Source organism: Lagopus leucura, unplaced genomic scaffold (assembly GCF_019238085.1).
Source record: "Lagopus leucura isolate 7727_CA_CO unplaced genomic scaffold, USGS_WTPT01 Super-Scaffold_100009, whole genome shotgun sequence".
Lineage (NCBI taxonomy): Eukaryota > Metazoa > Chordata > Aves > Galliformes > Phasianidae > Lagopus > Lagopus leucura.
The window spans coordinates 27451921-27470151 of record NW_024962266.1 but is presented as its reverse complement, the minus strand read 5'-3'; the positions used below and the strand labels follow the sequence as shown (position 1 = coordinate 27470151).

The following is an 18231-nucleotide window of genomic DNA, read 5'->3' as shown; positions in this document are numbered from 1 at the left end:
CACAAGGCACTGCTGCCTAGACAGGGGTGTAAGTGCAACATCACTGCTGTAATAGGGAAGGGACAGGCAGTATGCAGAGATGAACGATGACAAGTGGCATCTCTGGACCTAAGTCACATCACTGGAGTCCTTTGTACATCTGATACCAACAGTAATTACACTAATACTACATTACTAAACTAATTTTTTGACAGGAATTCAAGGATTTGTAGATAGAAACTACCTACACAAAGTACCAAAACAAAGCCAACGATTGGATTCAAACAAAACCATTCAAGATGATGCCAGAGCTCGCAGGATACAAAACTGCCCATGGACATCCCTCCTGCCCCTCTAACCATCACTGTCACCAGGTCAGTGTAACTGGGAGCCAGGCCCAGCCCCTGCAAACTCCCTGCTGCAGCAAACACTGAGCACTGACCCCATCCCCACCAACCTCCCTGCTCAGGGGACTCCCTACTACACAGAACACTCAAGCCCACTTGCTCGCTAGCCCCAAAATGTTTGGGGTGAGAGACTGTCTTGCTGCCAGCCTAGGAGCAGAGCTCCTTTCTGCCTACCTAACGAGGGGTCAGGAAGCTCAAAGGAGGAGATGCTGAGACAGGGCAGGAGGAATGTGAAGCACAGCCAGGACGGGGGTCTCACAGCACACCCAGGACTTCTACACAGAGCATCTATACTTGTTCAGCATAAAAGCGTGTTTCTACACTGATTAGTGACAGCCAATGAAAATGCGGAAGTGTTGTTTCACAGTGTATCAATGACTGCAAAATCTTACTGGAGGATCTTGGGGATGCTCAGAGATCACACCCATATCTGTAAGTACTTGAAGGGAAGGTACAATGAGGATTGGAGCCAGGCTTTTGCCAGCGGTGCCCAGTGCAAGCCCAGAGGCACCTGGCAAAATCTGGACCCCAGAGCAACCCGTGCTCATCAGGCAGCACTGCTGAGCTGGGCAGTGCTGGGACCAGAAGGGTGCTGGGGTCTCCTCCTTGGACACCTCCAAACCTGGATGTGGTGCTGGGCAGCTGAACCCAGAGGTGCCCCCACCTCAACCATGCTGTGATTCTGCATTGTTCTCAGAAATAGGACGAACTGATCTCCAGAGCAGAGGCAGCCCTCCAGCACAACGGCTCTGATCACCAAATGGTAAAAATGGTGAAGCAACACCCAAGCTGTGAATCCAGCAGGCAAAGGCTACAGACATTCCCAAAGCTATGCAACGACTTCTGCCACACAGAACATACTCTTCTCTGGGACACAGAACATGCTCATCTCTGGGGTCAAACCAAAGTTCAAGAAAACTTTAAAACTGTCTCAGGAAGGGAAAAACTTTTGAAGAGAGACCAAAGACAAGCCAGGAGTTGTATGAGAACAGCTGTTTAGTTGACTGTACTGAACTCAGGTTCTCAAGAAGCAAACTTCCCACAGTTAAGACCCTGCAGCAGAACGCACTGAAGCTTTTTCTGACTGCACCACTGAAAGGGAGAAACCATCAGCAGTGAGGACTTACAGCATTCACCCAGAAGAAAAGGGTGGGCTGTGGCTGCAGGGGAGCCTAGGGACAGCTTGAGTAGGGCTCATGGTGTTGGGCAATCTGTTCAACTGCGTGCAGGGCCGTGAGACCAAGGAGTGCACTGAGAGCAGCTCAGGCTGGGATCTCTGAGCAGCCTGCCACAAATCCTGCTGCCACAGCTCCAGGTGACAAACCACTCATCAGCAAGAAGCGCTGCAACACAACGTACCTGTGTGTACTCCCCGTGCTGCTGAGCGTAATTAAAGTAATTTTCCATTGCATGTTGTGATGCAGTTCCCTGAGACACAGCAGCATCCACGATGTTGTTGGGCAGTCCGCTCTGCTGTGGAGGACTCGAGGCTTTGCTGGCAATTGCTGTTTGTAACACAATGAACAGGCACAGCTCATGCAAACTGCACAAACAGGATTGCAGTCTTGTTCAGCAATGCTCTGGGATTACAACAGGAATCTGCTACTTCCTATCAGACTGTGCTTAAAACTAATCAGTGCTATGAATAATTGACAGGATTTCTAGAAGGTTATCTGCATCAGCTCACCTACCAACTCTGAAAATGTACCCTCCTCATGTAGGGTCAGGACAGATTACGTTGTAATTTTAAGACAGAATTCAAGGTTTTATTGTGTTGTGGCCACTGGAATGACCTGCTAAACACAACAGTGATTTGCCACATTCTGGTTGAGGAAACTTTCCTATACAACTGCTGAATGTCTGCTTACCTGGAAGACAGATACCAGGCAACACGCTTGCCAAATTCAAGTAGGGGTTGGTACTAAGGCGGATTTCTTTTGGCGGTTCTCCTAGCAGAGAAGTCTGTTTTTTCGAAGGAGGCTGTGAAATAATGGAATAGATCAGTACACATTGTAGTCACACATCTGTCAGAAACAGGATAAGCATCCCAGCATGATTTTGAACAAAGCTTAGCTTGTTCTGGACAAACTTTTAAAATAAATACCGGGGACAACAATCTGGATGCACTGCCCACATGTTTTTCTTGACAAATGATTGTGTAGGAATGCTTCCCTTCAGACTCCAAGTTACTAAAGGATATTAAACAGCCATCACCAGCTTTTGCATTCAAGTAAATGAACGCTAATCACTCCAGATTAGGGAGGCAACATTCTGTTTGTTGGCCAAGACAAAGTCAGCTCTGGTCACCCGGAGTCAAAAGCAAGTGAAGGACAAACGAACCCTGGACTGGAGAGATGACACCGTCCTCGATCTGCCATTATAACACATCTTACCCATCACCTATTTATAAACCCTTACTTTCAAAGAGGGAAATGTTAATGAGTGGAAATGAAGCATCAGAACTGAGTCACTTCTCCATGCCGCCAGCAGTGCTTTCTTCCCTCCGAGGTGCCGTGAAGGGAACCCACCAGCACTGCATCCCTGTGCCAGGGAAGGGCTCTCTGAAGAGAGATCATCTGCAGCTACAGACAAACAGTGCGATACGGGAGAAAAGCAAAGCTCATTCCGAGGGAAAAACCACTGCCAGCAGCTGCTGTTTTCAATAACTGAGTGGCTGGGTGGGACAAAACATGACATTAGTTGCACAGCGTTCAGAAAAACAGAACTAAGGATGAGACAAGCAGTGATGGCAAGCTGCATAGTCTGCCTGGAATAACACGGCTCCGAGATGTTTACACAGCATCCTAACCTACACTTAAGCTTGCTCGTTTTTTCAAAGCTCGTTAAAGAAAAAAAAAAATCCATCACTTCCCAGTAAACTGGTATTAAATCACCAAACTGCTCAAAAACCAAACACAAGAGAGGCGCTTGGGGTGGGATGGCAGCTCAGTATCAAGGATCAGGACTTGGGTGACTTGCCATGGAACAGATGCTCGCTTATTGGGCTGTCTATGATGCAGAAAATGAACTACTACATCTACAGGCATTTTCCTGATAAACACTGCATTTACTCATTGAAACAAATGGAATATAGAGCCATAAAATCACAGAATGGTTTGGACTGGAAGGGACCTTTAAGATCATCTAGTTCCAAACCCCCTGCTATATAGGCAGGGATATCTAGACTGCTCATCATTTCATCACATTCCCTTTTCACTAAAGGAAGCACTGAACTAAAGTACTGATTTTATATGTGCTGCATATTCTATCTCTGTGTATCCACCCACAGGTAAAACTCCACTTTGTCACAGCAAAATGGGATTTTACAGGTTGCTTTCTGAAGTAGGATCAAAGTAGGCACCAATACTGCCTACAATCTGATCATGTCAAGTGCTTCAAAAACACCAAAGCAAAAGTGAGATGGGATGCAAATTAAGCAAGAAAACATCAAAATACATATGTATATTATTAAAAAAAATGTAACTGCACAGACCAGATTCTGTTAATGACAGGATATGCTGAAAAAATGTCAGTAGACCATTTTAGCTCAGGTTAAATCTATGTCATCCCCCCCCCTGCCTTCATGGGAATGAATATTAAAACTAATTTTAGATTAAGGAGATGTCAGCTGTGGCTAAGGGGATACAGAGCTCACATGGAAAATTAACACACACACATTCATTTGTATACATACACCGTCTGGAAATTGAAAGGTCCTACACTGTGCCAGCACAATTGCTCCTGATTAGTCATGAAATTCAACCACAAGTCCAATTTTCAGTGTTTAAAAGGGACGCTGCCCTTGAGATAATTTCATCATCAAATACTATGAAGCACACACATGGGGGAAAAAAAACCCTTCAGCGCTGTAAAAAGATTCCTTTGTTAATTCATTTGGACCACCAAAGAGCATTATTGTTCTCTCTCTATAATTCATAACTGAAATGACCTCAAAACGTCTCATGAACGATCCTGTGATCTGACAGATTCTACAGTGAGGAAACGCAAAGAGGAGCTGCAGTTCACACTGGAGCTTAAGGAGAACGCTTGAGGGTAAGCGATGAGAAGCAGCAGGAGAAGAGCACCAGCACCGCCTGCGCAGCCCTCCTTACCCCCAAACTCGTGTCAGTGCTTTTCAGCTGGTTCAGTTGATTCTGCTGCTTGGCGTGGCCGGCCCGCAAGGCTCCTGCAGCGATGTTGGTTACACCCTGATGATACGGCTGCGATCCCGAGACGACTCCTTCAGCACTCAGTGCTTTATCCGGAGCATTATTTTGCCCTGGTATGGCTTGCCCAACAATGTGCTGATTTGGAAAGAATGGCAACAAGCCCATCCCCGCTGCTGCTGCTGCTGCTGTTTGAATTGGAGGCAGATTAGATGCTGCAGTCAACCATAAATGGAGAAACTTTTCTGTTAGACAGGATTCATCAGTACTTTTTGCTGGTGGCTCTTATTAAGCGATCCAAAAAAACACACGTAGAGATCTACTTCACAGCTATCACAGAACACTGACTTCTGGTTATAGACTTTATTTTTCTGCCATATCGGAAGCAAACTCTATTGAAAGCTAATTCTATAAAAGAAAACCCTGAGTTCTCTCATTAACGCCTATCAGAATTAGTTACTCTCCCTAAAACACTTAGCAACAACATCATAGAGGATCCTATGCAGGGAAAAGCCTCCAACTTTGACTTGCATTAGTAAAATCCTTCACAAGTGGAACAGCTAGAACACATTCTCCAAAATTAAAATCTAAGCATTCAGAATGGGTTTCTTTCTGTTTCCCAAAGAAGGCGGCTTTTCCCTGCTCCTGGATACTGCCATCATTCAAGCTGCCTGTAAAACTGCAGAGTACACGGCCCTCAGTGAGGAAAAAGGAAGATGTTCTAATCACAACTCATCTTTCCTCATAGAAACTGAGGGCATCACTAGTGCAGGAATTGGCATTCAGAGCTGCTATCTGCCACAGATTGGACATTAAAGCTGCCCTGCTTAATGAACTGAACGCAGAACAACTATCTGCAGTGCTCCTTCAGCTACTCAGGTTTATCTTCTTTGAAACAACAAACCCCAGGATTTTGAACAAAAGCACATTCCAGCTGTGCTAAACCTCTAGTAACTGAACAAGCAGAATTTTCAACCGTCTCTGCAAATATTCAACAAATGCAACAGAGTACTCCTTCTTCCCTGAGTAAACAGATGAGAAAATCCAGGCAACAAAGCGAGGCATTTCAAGTTCAAATGGCCACAACCTGCTGAATCAACAGGCTGAAGACAGCTATATAGCAATATACCTGGTTAACCTGTGTAATTCTTTGGCTAGATGACTTGCATTATTGTCCAGCTCTACGTCTACCTTCCTGTCAAGTAACAAGGTTCAAACATAGTTTGCTTTTGGCAGTGCGGGAGAAAGGAAGGTGCTCCATTTCAAGCTGAGCATTTGTACTGACTTGGTATGAAATAAAAGGTCATTTACACTTGAGAGCTTCTCCACGGGTTCCCATGCCTGAGCTCACTGATGGCATTACCCCTATTCCCAGCACAGTCTGCAGCAGCATTGTTGGAGGCTCTCCCAGCAAACCTGGTTTCTATAAGGAAGAACAGAAAGCCATGTAAATGATTAAAACCTGTCTGCAGCTATTTCTTTCATATTCAGTTAAGCTTTTCACATACTCTAGACAGTCAAATTATGCTAGATGAGAAAAATACCAAAATACAATGATTTATCATTTCTAAGAATGTCCAAAGACAGCTGGAATTAAAGTGATGACCTTACACTATTGGCCTGGATGTTCTCCATCTTCATCAGCTGCTGCTGCGGCAGTGGGAGGTGAGCAGGGCTCTGCAGCAGCAAGTTACTCGTGTTGCCCAGAATTGAGTTCTGTGAAATCAGTACAGTTGTCAGTTAGCAGTGATGGAAAACAGCACGCTTCCAAACCATTCTCAGATGATCCTGCTTACAGAAATTCAAATTAGTTTCTGAATTAATACGACAAAGGAGAGCAGCTATTTCCTCCAGAGAACTAAATTAGAATCACCAAGGATGGAAAAGGCCCCCAGCATCACCCAGTCCAACCGCCCAGCTATCACCAGTCTTTCCCACTGAACCTCAGTGCCACATCCACACCTCCCTTCAGCATCCCCAGGATGGTGCCTCCCTGATCCCTGGGCAGCCCATCGCAGCATCCAACCACTCTTTCAGAGAAGAAATTTTTCCTGACACCCAACCTGCCCCTCCTGGTTCGTTCACACTTCAAGTTCTTTCAGCCTCTTCCTCCTAGCTCTTTTTTCACCTCATAACCACAAATGCATTTTCTGATGGCTTCTAACAAAACAAAAGTATACTCCAAATAGAATCCAGACTCCACTGGCACCCTTTGGTCTAAGCCAGCAAGGAAACCTACCCGTGGCCTGAAGCCTCTGCGGAGAGACGAAGCAGAGATGGAGAGCTACCTACAGCATGCCAACATGAAAGATGAGACACAAGGACTTCAGCAGATTACGAGCTGTGTGAATAAGGACTTCATTGTTTGTTAATGTTTGCATCGTGCCGTGCATTGCGTTTCTAATACATAATCTCCACCAAACATCTGCACAGCTTCCAGGACTCCATTACAATTGGCAGGGACTCTCAGTCCTCGCTTCGCTGCTGCCAAACAGCATCATTACTTTCAAAGAGCAACAGCCACAAGCTTTTATTCCCCTTCTGTTGGGAGCTACCTACGTGAACCTTTCCTCCACCAAACATTCAAAAGAATGCTTTCCAACAAACATTCATTCAAAAGATGACAACTTGTTAGCAGTGCTTTACCCAGTTCACAAAATACTAGTATTTTCCAGTCAAAATCCCTGGAATTGCTGGTTGCTACCACAGCTGAGGCACCTCACCAAGAGCCTTGGGGGCACCACTGTCAGACTGTGCCACTGCTACACCCCGTGCTTTGTGCTTAGGCTCCAAGGAAAACTTACATTCATTCTGGATCCCAAGAGCACGTTGTGAACACAGCCTTGAAACTTCCTGACAGCCACTCCTGAGAGTGATCTGCCAGGCAAAACATGAGTTGCCACACAGACCTTTCCGTATCACAGTGCAACAATAGATACACACAACACTAACTGTGTCAAATCACAACCAGCACAGCCTTCCTTGTGCCCAAAATTTCCTAAACAGCATGCTCAGCAACACCAGGTAGTGAAGCTCGAAAAGCAGCTCTCAGGTTGTGTGGCTTTGCATATCTTACGTTCTCCTGCAACACTCCTTGCAGGTATTGTCAAGCTCTGGTTGTACCTCTGTGTAATGAGGTCAAACCATGAGGTAAAAATCTTTCCAATATGGTCTTCTCTTAAAGAAAAACAAAAATCCTTCAATTTTTCCAGCTCTTTAAAAACTGTAACAGTACACCAAATAGTGTATCTTATGAGTTACAGTGCTGGATACTGGAGTAAGAAACATGAAGTTTAAAACAAAGGCCCATGTATACATTAGTTCTGCATCTGCTATTTTAAGGGTGCCAGTGATTTCCAGCAGAAATCACCCATGGCAGATCACTGTTCCCAGTGCCAATGCATGTTCCTTCTTCCAATGAATTAGTTCAACTGGAAAACATTCAGAAGTAAAGATCGGATCGGTTAGATCCCTCAGATTCCTCTCAGCTAACAAGGAATTAGTGAACAGCTGGATGAATTAGGAGAACACGTCACTGTGAAAGTTCAAAATGTGTTGTTTTGGCACACGATAACCATAACTAAGAGAATTTGCAACAAAAAAGTTAGAAGTCATGCTACCTCCGGGCTTGAAAGAGTACTGCATGAATAACCCACTTGTTCACGTTTCTCTCCGTTCAATCTCTTTTTATCAGTTATTCTAAAATGCTGTCCTGGAGTTATGCTAAGAATATTTGTTCCTACCCATTAAATCACTTTACAGACCTCTGAAAATAAAACAACAAGAACAAGATACAGAGGAAACTCAATCAGCATGTGACTTGGGGGATGGAGGGAGAGTCAAGTCAGGACAGTGTCTGCTCCTGCATGCTGCACACTCCATTTCAACACAGTAACAGCAGTGACCCGGTTCTTTGCCTTCTGAGAATACTCTGAAATAAGTCACTGAATAACAGAAAAATGTGTCTAATAGAAAGGACTGGGATAATCAAACCACTGCCAATAAAATTCCAATTACTAGATCAGGTTTGGAGATAATTAATTGACAGGAAGCCTCCTGGAAGAGAATTAGACATGGAAGTCTATCCAAAAAGAAAGCACTAAGTCGTTTGGCTGCAGAACTCTAAGCCAAAACCATTGGATTGTCATCAATCATTCTGTGAGCTGTGTAAAACATGCCTCTCTCCAGCTGTGATTAGAAAACATTCACACTGCCTTCCAAGGAAGCAGAGATTCTCCAAGAAGGGCTCTAGTAACTAAATATACCGATGGAAAATGCTGTTTACATACAAGAAGTACAAGCAAATCATGGTTGTTTTTTTGATTGCACAATTCATCCAATGGGACAAAAGTCTTTCTTTAAGATCTGTGCTGTTTGCCAAAAGAACTAGTAAAGCACTGGACTCTACTTCCAAATGGGAATATCTGAAACATCAGAAACAGCAAGTGAAAGCAGTACTCAAAGGTACTTAAGAACAATCCCCTCTTGGTACTGAAGGTAAATGCTGGCTCTTGGCAGAGCTGGAGAAATGATAGAACCTGAAGCAAGCTGCTGGCCAGGAGAACTGCTGCAGGGCTGGGCTGTGCCTGTGGGCACTGCTCCAATCACAAGTTCATCCCCAATGTCCCTTAAAGGATCTACAGAGATTCTGGAGTCTGTATGGAAGTCGGATCCAATTTACATTATTTCCAGATAGTCTGAAAAAACCTGAAGCAGCCTACAGCCTTGTTTTCTTTTTTTTTTTTAGACTGAGGAGTAACATCTGCAATTCCTATTTTTATGGCCTACATAGCACACTTCAGTTCTTTCAAGCTTTAAAATAAAAACACATCCAGTGATGCAAAGCTTCTTGGCTCGAAGACAAAACAGTCTCTGTACGAAGCACATATAGACAGCTGAGAGAAAAATGGATGTGAGACCCCAGACCTCTAAATAAAGAGGTTTTTTTGTCATTGGTCTCCATGCCAGCAGGTGTTAGCAGATAAAAGCATTAGGTAAGATAAACCAAGTCACTTGTGAATAGCAAGCACAGTCTGCTCTTACATCACTCACCACACAGCAAGTGGTTGCTTCATTCCTTCTTATTTGTTTTGAAAGATTGCTTTAGTAACACCACTTGATTTTAGCTGGAAGGTTTTGAAATCAGATTCTCAAATATTCTTTTTCATGCTGAGATCTCTGGAGAAGTGGAGTTTTGACACCTACCTGGTGGACTTTATTCAGCTGCAGGAAAGGAGGGCTGACCGCTGTGTTCATAAGGTGAGGCAAACCTGCTGCTGCTGCTCCCAGAACTCCTTCAGAAACAAGACAAGAGTTGCAGCATCCTTATAAGTCAGGCAAGTGATCACTTTCATAACAGTTATTCTGTAATTTTTACATTTGGTTCCTACAAAACTTTCTGGCACAGTAAGGGGAGCCTTTCCATACAGTCATCTTTGATCTGCAATCAGAGATCAAACATACTTGGCACGAAGCTCCTCTGGAGCTGATGTTTTGCTCAGAGAGGCAGAAATGCTGCAGTTGGTTGCCAGACAGGGGCTTCCCACACTATACACATTTCATATCTTCAGATGTTATTGCTGAAACCAAAAAGCAAGAAGCAGTACACCATTTTTGGAACAAATTCAGCCATCTGCCACCTGAGACTTCAAATTATCTGCTCCTGTTCCTAATGCTGTCCTACTACTTTCACTGTCGGGAATATGGTGACTGCTTTTACTACATTTGCTCACAGCCACCCTAATGGAAGGCAGGGAAATGATTCTGGCTGTTGCTGCTCTTACTGCTGGGTACAACTATGGCAGCACACCGGTGAGAAATGACTTCTAGACCTGAACCAAGAGGAGACACACTCAGGCTGCAACATTCAACTCCAATCAGATTTAAACTTACAACTGTAACGATGTCTGTGAAGGATGCTTGTTTTAACCTTCACTTTAACTGATGTTGGGAGACCTCAGAGTGACAGTGAGGACCTTTCTAGATAACACTAGCTCTACCCATCAGCATAGTGTACCAAACCACCTCTGGCTTGTGAAAAAGGCATCTACACAGACATCTTGAAGCTGTCTGCACAGATCTTAAGAGTGCTGGTGTTTCGCTCCTCTGCTGGAATTCCTCATTAAGAACAGGGTTTCGTTTTAAACCAGTTGTAAAATGGCTTACCAGGTTTGACAGCGTGTCCACGCAGCTGGGGCTGCAGGAGGATTTGCAGCATTGCTGGATTGTTAAAACTCTTCATGATCTGCACTGGATTCGGCTCTGGAAGCAATCCTTTCCTATTGTTCCTCATCTCAAATGGAGAGATAGAAAGATGTTAAAAACAGGAGATAGCAACGCATCCATTGACATCTCTGGATAAATGCTGTTTCCTTGAACAAGGTATCCTAAAGAGGCAAGTTTGGATATGCACATCCCACACCTGAACAATTCACTTTTCCCTTTTGTCCCACACAGCTAACTGATGCTGCATCAGCACTGCCTTCACTCAGACACTGAGTGCTGTTCTCCCAACCTGTCCTTCAATTCTCTGTGTTTCTACTCACACACTTCCTCCATCACTCTCTAACAGACCTAACAGCACCTGGATGCTTTCACTCTATCTCAAGACTTTTGGAGTAGCTGGAGGTCTAAACCACTGCTCTGCATGGCAGTTCAACCTCAGTAATGATTATTTCCCAGACCACAAAGAGCTGACGCTGATCTTTTCTTTAGAAGCGTTTGTTTTCTCCTTCAAACTACAACAGCGTTATCAAAAAAGGAGAACACAAAAGGTGGTCTTGTCATAGCCTTTAGGTTTTATGTCAGTCTTAGGTTTATGTCATAGCCTTTAGGTTGGATGTTAGGGGGAAGTTCTTCACAGAGAGTGGCGAGGTGCTGGAACAGAGGCTGTGATGCCCCGTCCACCCCTGGAGGTGTTCAAGGCCAGGTTGGATGGGGCCCTGGGCAGCCTGGTCTAATATCAGATATGGAGGTTGGTGGCTCTGCATGCAGCAGGGGGTTGGAGCTTCATGATCCCTGAGGTTCCTTCCAGCCCAAGCCATTCTATGATTCTATGACAGCCCTGCTCGTCTCTTCTATAAAGAGCTAGAGCTACCCAAAGTAATGCTTCTACTTTTGCTTCTACTCTTATGACAGCTCCTTGTAACGCTTACCGCATCCAGTTTTCTAGGAAATAATTTGACGTGATGGGTAGGTATAGAAAGCTTTCTCCTGTACTGAGCAGGAAATTAAACTATTTCTCCTACCTTGAAATTTACCTTAAAACTGACAAATTTCTGCCTTAAACCAAAACCAAAACTCCGTTTTAGCTCATCAAATGCCTCCACCTCCATTTACTTCTGTTCCAAATAGGAACAATTTCTCTAGCAGAGATTAAACTTGATGACATCCCAGAGCTCTACCAGCCTTACCTTATATATCTTCCAGTTCTCTGCTTCACCTCCTTGCAATAGATGGCCACGTTTTGCTTAGGAAGGAGACCGAACCGGGCCAACCGGTCAACAAAAAAAAAGCCAACACACAACAAAACCCAAGCAGCTAACACATCCAAAAGCCTGGCTACCTTTCCTAAACAAAGCAGCTGAATGCCTTAGAGACTCAGCTCGCTCGGGGTGTAACAAACTCATTCTGAAAGCAGATGTGCAAAACCTTACCATCCTCTGCGCTGCGATAAGCGCTGCCAGTGTGCTTCTGCCGGGCGCTCCTGGAGCACAGTATGACACCTGCACTCTCCTCCCTTTGATCACCGTGCCGTCCATCGCCTCCTGCACTTTCTCAGCCTGCTCTGCAGTTTCGTACTCGATCACTGCAAAGTCACCAATGCAACTATCTTCATCCTGAGCAAACTGCAACAACATTTCACAACAATGATTCAACAAAACGGAGGATTTCAGGAGCTGTCTTGAAATGTTTTCACCTGTAAACTACTCTGCTAACAGCTGAGGGATGATAACATCTACCCAAATTAGCCTGTTTCTTTTGGAAGCATTCTAAGCATAAGATAAGCATCATAGCTTCTCATTAGACTTGGTATGTTTGTTGTGTCTCCTTGAACAACGACCACAACTTTCATTTCATGGTGAACCTGAATTATGAAGCGGTTAATTTACATAACGAAAAAGAGGAGAAGGAGAATTTCAATACAGCCACGTGCTACAGCGTTTGTTTTTATTATTACCAATTTGCAGGAGAAGAACGAAGAGTCTTTACTACACTAACAGAAATGTCATTCATCAGACTACAAGACAGCTGCTGAACCACGTAACTCTGCGCACTCCACTGCTGTATTCTGCCTTGTAGAAGGGCTGAAGTCTGCGGTTGAACGCAGTGCCAACACAGAAGATGCCAGACTGAGCAATCAAGCAGACTGCAAAGAGGCTTACTTGTCAAACAATGCTTTGCTCTTTGTTTGCAGAGTTTTTATAGCAGAATGAGCAGATTTAAATCCAGCAGAACAAAACAAGAGTGTGAAAAGGGAGGCTATAAAGCTTTGGCAAAAATATCCAGTCCCAGCTTAGCTTCACTGGGGAAGACACAAAGTACCTACGAAAAAACACTGGTTTGCCACTATGGAACTTACTGCAGTTGTAGGGAAAGGAATGAGTTTTCCTTGTGCACTCTCTTGAAGCATAGCAGAAGATAACACACGTTCCCCTAAGTCCTAGGAAATGTCTGAGAACCACATATCAACACTTGGATTCAGCTGCTCCTCATAGAACATTTCTTTTTGCAACAGAGAAGTAATCAAATTGGTTTCAAAACTGACAGCTTACGAAAAATGAAATAAATCAGGAAAATTGCTGTCCTGGTTTCAGCTGGGGCAGAGCTCATTTTCTTCATAGCATCTGGTAGGATGCTAAGCTTTGGCTTTAGGAGAAAAACAATGCTGACAACACAGTGACGTTTCAGTTGTCGCTGAGCAGGGCAGCACAGAGCCAAGGACATTTCCATTTTTCAGCTGCCCTACCAGTGAGGATGCTGAGACACAAGGAGCTGGGAGATCCCAACCAGGGCAGCTGACCTACACTGGCCAAAGGGATATTCCACCCCATATGGCATACATGGCTGTGGGGAGTAGGCCAAGGGCAGCTGCTGCTTGGGGACTGGCTGGGCATCAGTCAGTGGGTAGTGAGCTTACACGCTGTAGGTCTCTTGTTTTGTAAATACATACTATTATCATTACTATTATTACGTTCCTTTTCTGTCCTAGTGCATAGTTTTTCACCTCAATTCATCAGTTCTATTTGCTCTACCTTCACCCTCCTCTCTGCCCGCTCCACAGGGTTGTTTTCCCTGCCAGCCCTTGCCACTGCTCAGGGCAGAGCCTCCCTTACCTATCAGTACTGCCAGGAGACACAAGGGACAGCTTGGAACACACCACACATCTGTTCTGAGAGAGTTACTGGCAATAAATCTTAAACCATCATAAGTAAATCTACTTTTCTGCTGCTAACATGCTTCTGCTATTGATTACACTATTACACAGTGAATTTATACAAGTTCTAGGTAGTATGACAACATATCTTCTTGGCTATATTTTTGTCTGGATGCCTGTTTTATGAAATAGACACCTGTTAATTCCTATCATTTATGGAAACACACATTTAGTGCCATTTACTGACACAGTATAAACGCAAGCACACGCTCCTCATCTACATGAAGTGAAGCTCATGTATTGTTATAATTGAAGAGGGAAGGTAAAATTTTCAATTGCCTTTAACTGCAAGGTAGAATGGTGTTGCTGAAAACAATCTTTATCAAAGAAGCAATATTTGTCTGTGAATTTCCTAATTTAAAAAGAACACTGAGAAACTGCTGGGGGACCTCATCACAGCCTCAGGATTATCTGAGGGCTAGAAAAATGCCCCAAGCTAAAAGACTGCACAGCATCAATATGTTCAGCTAATTAAAAGAAGACTGAGCAAGTGACTGGATTACAGCACGTAATGCATTCTCTCAGGAAGAAAATAGCGGGGAGCAAAGGCTCCTCAACCTTGTAATCGCTGAAGTGAGCAGAGGAGAGAGACGTTCAACCATGCAGAAGGAAACATGCAGAAGTACAAAAGAACGAGGGATGGGCAGTTACTTGCTATGCATTCATCTCCTGCTATATCTGGACCAAGCAAATATAAGGATATGCTTTAAGCAATTGCATATGACTGGGGCTCTAGGGAAATGCAATGGCCAACAGGTGGTCAGGCTAGACAGCCTAATGGGCCTTCTGCTCTTAGACACTGAAAGCCTCTGGTTACTGATCCTTGAAGCTAATCCCTGAGCAACCTTCCAAGACACTCAAGGAAACAAAAAACAAGTGAAATCATACCCAACTGCATGACTACAAACAAAGCTCTCTTTCTCTGGCCTGTCTGTGCTACCCTGGCCTGCAACACTTCCACAAGCAACATGTTGTGGTCTAGTATCTCGGAAGAAAACCTTTGCTTTGCAAAGGCTAGAAAGGATCTCTCTCTTCTGTGCCTGCAAGTAGCACTTCCATCACTGGCAAGTCCAGTGGCTCCAAGATCCCAAGCCTACAAGTTTCCCAGCTAGGGAAAAACACATTATATATACATACATACACACACACATGCATATCCTACATGAAATGTTGCACTTATGGTGTTCATACTCAGGCTTGCTTTACTGAGCAGTAAAACCATCAGCAATATTCACTTTAAAAGCCCTCTAAAAAATTTCTAGAACGAAATTCAATAAAAAATATGGGAAAGGGATGGGCTATAAACATTTTAGCAGTGCTTAACAGGAGTGGTCTCCTGCAGAACTCCCAGATGGCACATCCAGTCAATGCAAGCTCACGCCAGTAACACATCTGTACCACACAACATATTGCAATGCATACTCATTCACAGCTTAAATGAAAAAAATGAAAGACAAGCAAGCAGTGCAGGATGCAAATACAGAGCTAATTAAATCACAACCTACATCTTCCAAAAAGTATAAATGCAACATACCTGGCAGAATACAGGTTTATACTGTAGCGAGAAAGCCTGCAACAGTTCTTTTGAATCAGCAAAGTCCTTTTGCAATTTATCTACACAAAGGCACTTGGAGTGAATTAGATTTGTAGTCAGCTGGTTCACATCCATCCACTGTGCAAAGAGAGTGCTCTCGTCTAACTGCTTCCCCAGAAGTTCCAGTCTCGCCTTTGCAGCAGAGTCCTTCTTCATATATTCCACAAAGCCATAGCCCTTGGAATGACCAGTAACTTCATTATAGACCAAAAAACACCTCTCCACATTGCCATAAGCACGCACGAGTTCTTCAAACTCTTCCAACGTAAATGAAATAGGCAAATTGGTAATGCACAGCAAAGCATCTGTTGGCTGGAGTTGCACGGATATTTCTTTTCCTCGAAGAGAGAACTGGTGAAACTTCTGAATTGCATTTTGAGCCTGCTCTCCATTTAACAGAGTAACAAATGCTGAAAGAGACCAAGGAACGTTACATTATTTCTTACTTTGAAAGTAATCACTGCAGCCCACCTCCTCTAAGGAAAGCCCACACAAAACACAACCAGTGCAAGCCATAATTCTGTCCTCTCCTTCATCACTCTACTGGAGAGGTGCCAGCACTCTACAGGACAGATCTGATGAGATGTCCCTACCTGTCCCCTGTCCTGTGGGTCAGCACCCTTCTCTGCTGGGCAGCCATGGGATGAGCCACATACAGGCCCTGGGCATAAGGCCTGGTGATGTTGTGGTCACATTGCAGCGGGCTGGGTGCTGGCCCAGGATGGCTGCCCCCTCACCATGGGGCTGGGGAGCACTGGGCAGAGAAGCAGGGCTGCCTGTGGCAATGGAGGGTGGCTGCTCTGCCTGCTTTGACAACTGGCATGGATGTTCCAAGATGGATGATGACATGGTTCATGTTGGCCAACTACTGGCTGTGAAGGAAACAGAGGATGGGGAGCTGGGGCATGAGGCTGGGACAGTCCTTGGGAGGGTAGCAGGGGCTGCCCCCAAAATCAGGCTGCTGTTTCTCCTTCCTTTGATAGCCACAGCCTCACATGTGGACTGGTCCACACAGCACAACGCTCCCATCCCCCCACTCCTCACCACTCAGCTGGAGACTGAGGACATTTTACACTTCCCATCCTTTGGATGCATAAAATGAAAAGCTGATTCTGCACATGTGTCTAGAATGAATTTCTTTGTGAAGAGCTCCACAGTTTTAAAACATTCTAGCCTGCAAACGAATTGAAATGGGAAAGTTAACCCACAGACAGCATTAATGGTTATCCATTCACATTTTCCTCTCAGGTTTCACTCTCAACCCTTCAAATGCCACCCTTAAGTGCCTGTGCCACACCGAGGAAACACCACAGTCCTGGATGTAGCTTCACTGGGGGCAGAAACACCATGGGACAGCTCTGCTTGCTGCAGGCTGTTCTGTGGCCTGGGGAGCCCTGCAGCCTGCTTAGCACCCATGTTGCACTGGTGGGACATGGGCCACCTGAACACAATCAGCAAACACAACCCTTCCTGCATCTCCTGGAGACAGAGCAGGAAGCTTTTTCCATTTGCAGTTTGCTGCGGGTACTCACGATGAGCATGGAACAAACAAGGAGCCCAGTCAGAAAGGTCCAAAGGAAAGAGATGAAACTGCAGCAACAATGCTCAGTCCAAGAAACTTGTCTGGAACCACAGCCCAAAAACTGTGCTAACCATGTTTTCTTATTCTATATCCAAATTTGGAGTCTGTTGTCCAGAAACGAGTATAAACAACGTTTTCCTCCTCACTACACAATTATCACTTTTGTAAGAATAACACAAGCCAAAAAAACACAAAGCTATCCCAAACCTCAGGGCAGCACAGAATTCACTGCCATAAATCAGATCTCCCAGCGCAGTTATTTAGACAATGCTTTTTAATTATTATTTTTTTTTCCTCCTCTTTAAGATGGCATTTGAAGTAAAATTTTCTGCCTCCTTTCCTATCCGTGACCACACTGTGACTACAGGCAGATTTCTGCCAGTCACAGCAAAACACACCGCACTGAAACACAACCGCTTCCTGAAATTCAACTCCAGGAAGCTCTGGTTGCAAGATTATTCTTTAAACAGAAAACATCTTTCATTCCAGATCACCTATTAATCATCTGTTTCGCCTACCATCATCGCCGCACTTGTGAATAAAAAAAAAAACCCCAAATGAATTGTAAGATGGCACTGTTCAGAGGCAGAAATGCTAATATTTGCTTCCCTGTCTAAATAATCAGGAGTTACAACGGTCTGAAGGAAGATTTCTAAGTAGAATGTAAACATTCATAGGGTGTTTTAAAGCAAGCTCTAATCTGGACTGTAGCTCCGGATTAAAGACACAAGTGAAGCGTTGGTGCCAAATGCAATACTTGAGATGTCAGTCAAAGGGAACGTGGTTACACCTCCTGAAGCTGTTAGCTTGAACAAACAGACAAACAATGCATTTGCAGTGGGTTTTATGATTTGCACTACTGGTAATCAGATAGAGGAGGTGGTGTAGAAATCAGCAGTTTGGCTCTCAAAGAGATTAAAACATTCCTGGGCAATCCACATTGCTCTGCAAGCCAGTGTTCTGACACAGCATCACATATTTCTGTAACAGCACAGTATCTGGTATTCTAGGAATAGTTACATAGAAAATATGGATAAAAGACAACAAATTTTAAATTACTCTTAGCC

At 44.3% G+C, this 18231-nt stretch overlaps 1 protein-coding gene across 1 annotated transcript in view; it reads right to left on the bottom strand.

Moving 5' to 3' along the window:
* RAVER2 (ribonucleoprotein, PTB binding 2) overlaps positions 1 to 18231 on the bottom strand; it is a 31602-nt gene that overhangs the window by 4772 nt on the left and 8599 nt on the right. The window contains 9 exon segments of the mRNA XM_042873665.1: positions 1746 to 1891; positions 2255 to 2366; positions 4499 to 4737; positions 5864 to 5975; positions 6164 to 6268; positions 9758 to 9846; positions 10718 to 10844; positions 12208 to 12399; positions 15523 to 15992. Of these exon segments, the coding sequence (XP_042729599.1) occupies positions 1746 to 1891; positions 2255 to 2366; positions 4499 to 4737; positions 5864 to 5975; positions 6164 to 6268; positions 9758 to 9846; positions 10718 to 10844; positions 12208 to 12399; positions 15523 to 15992 (1592 nt within the window).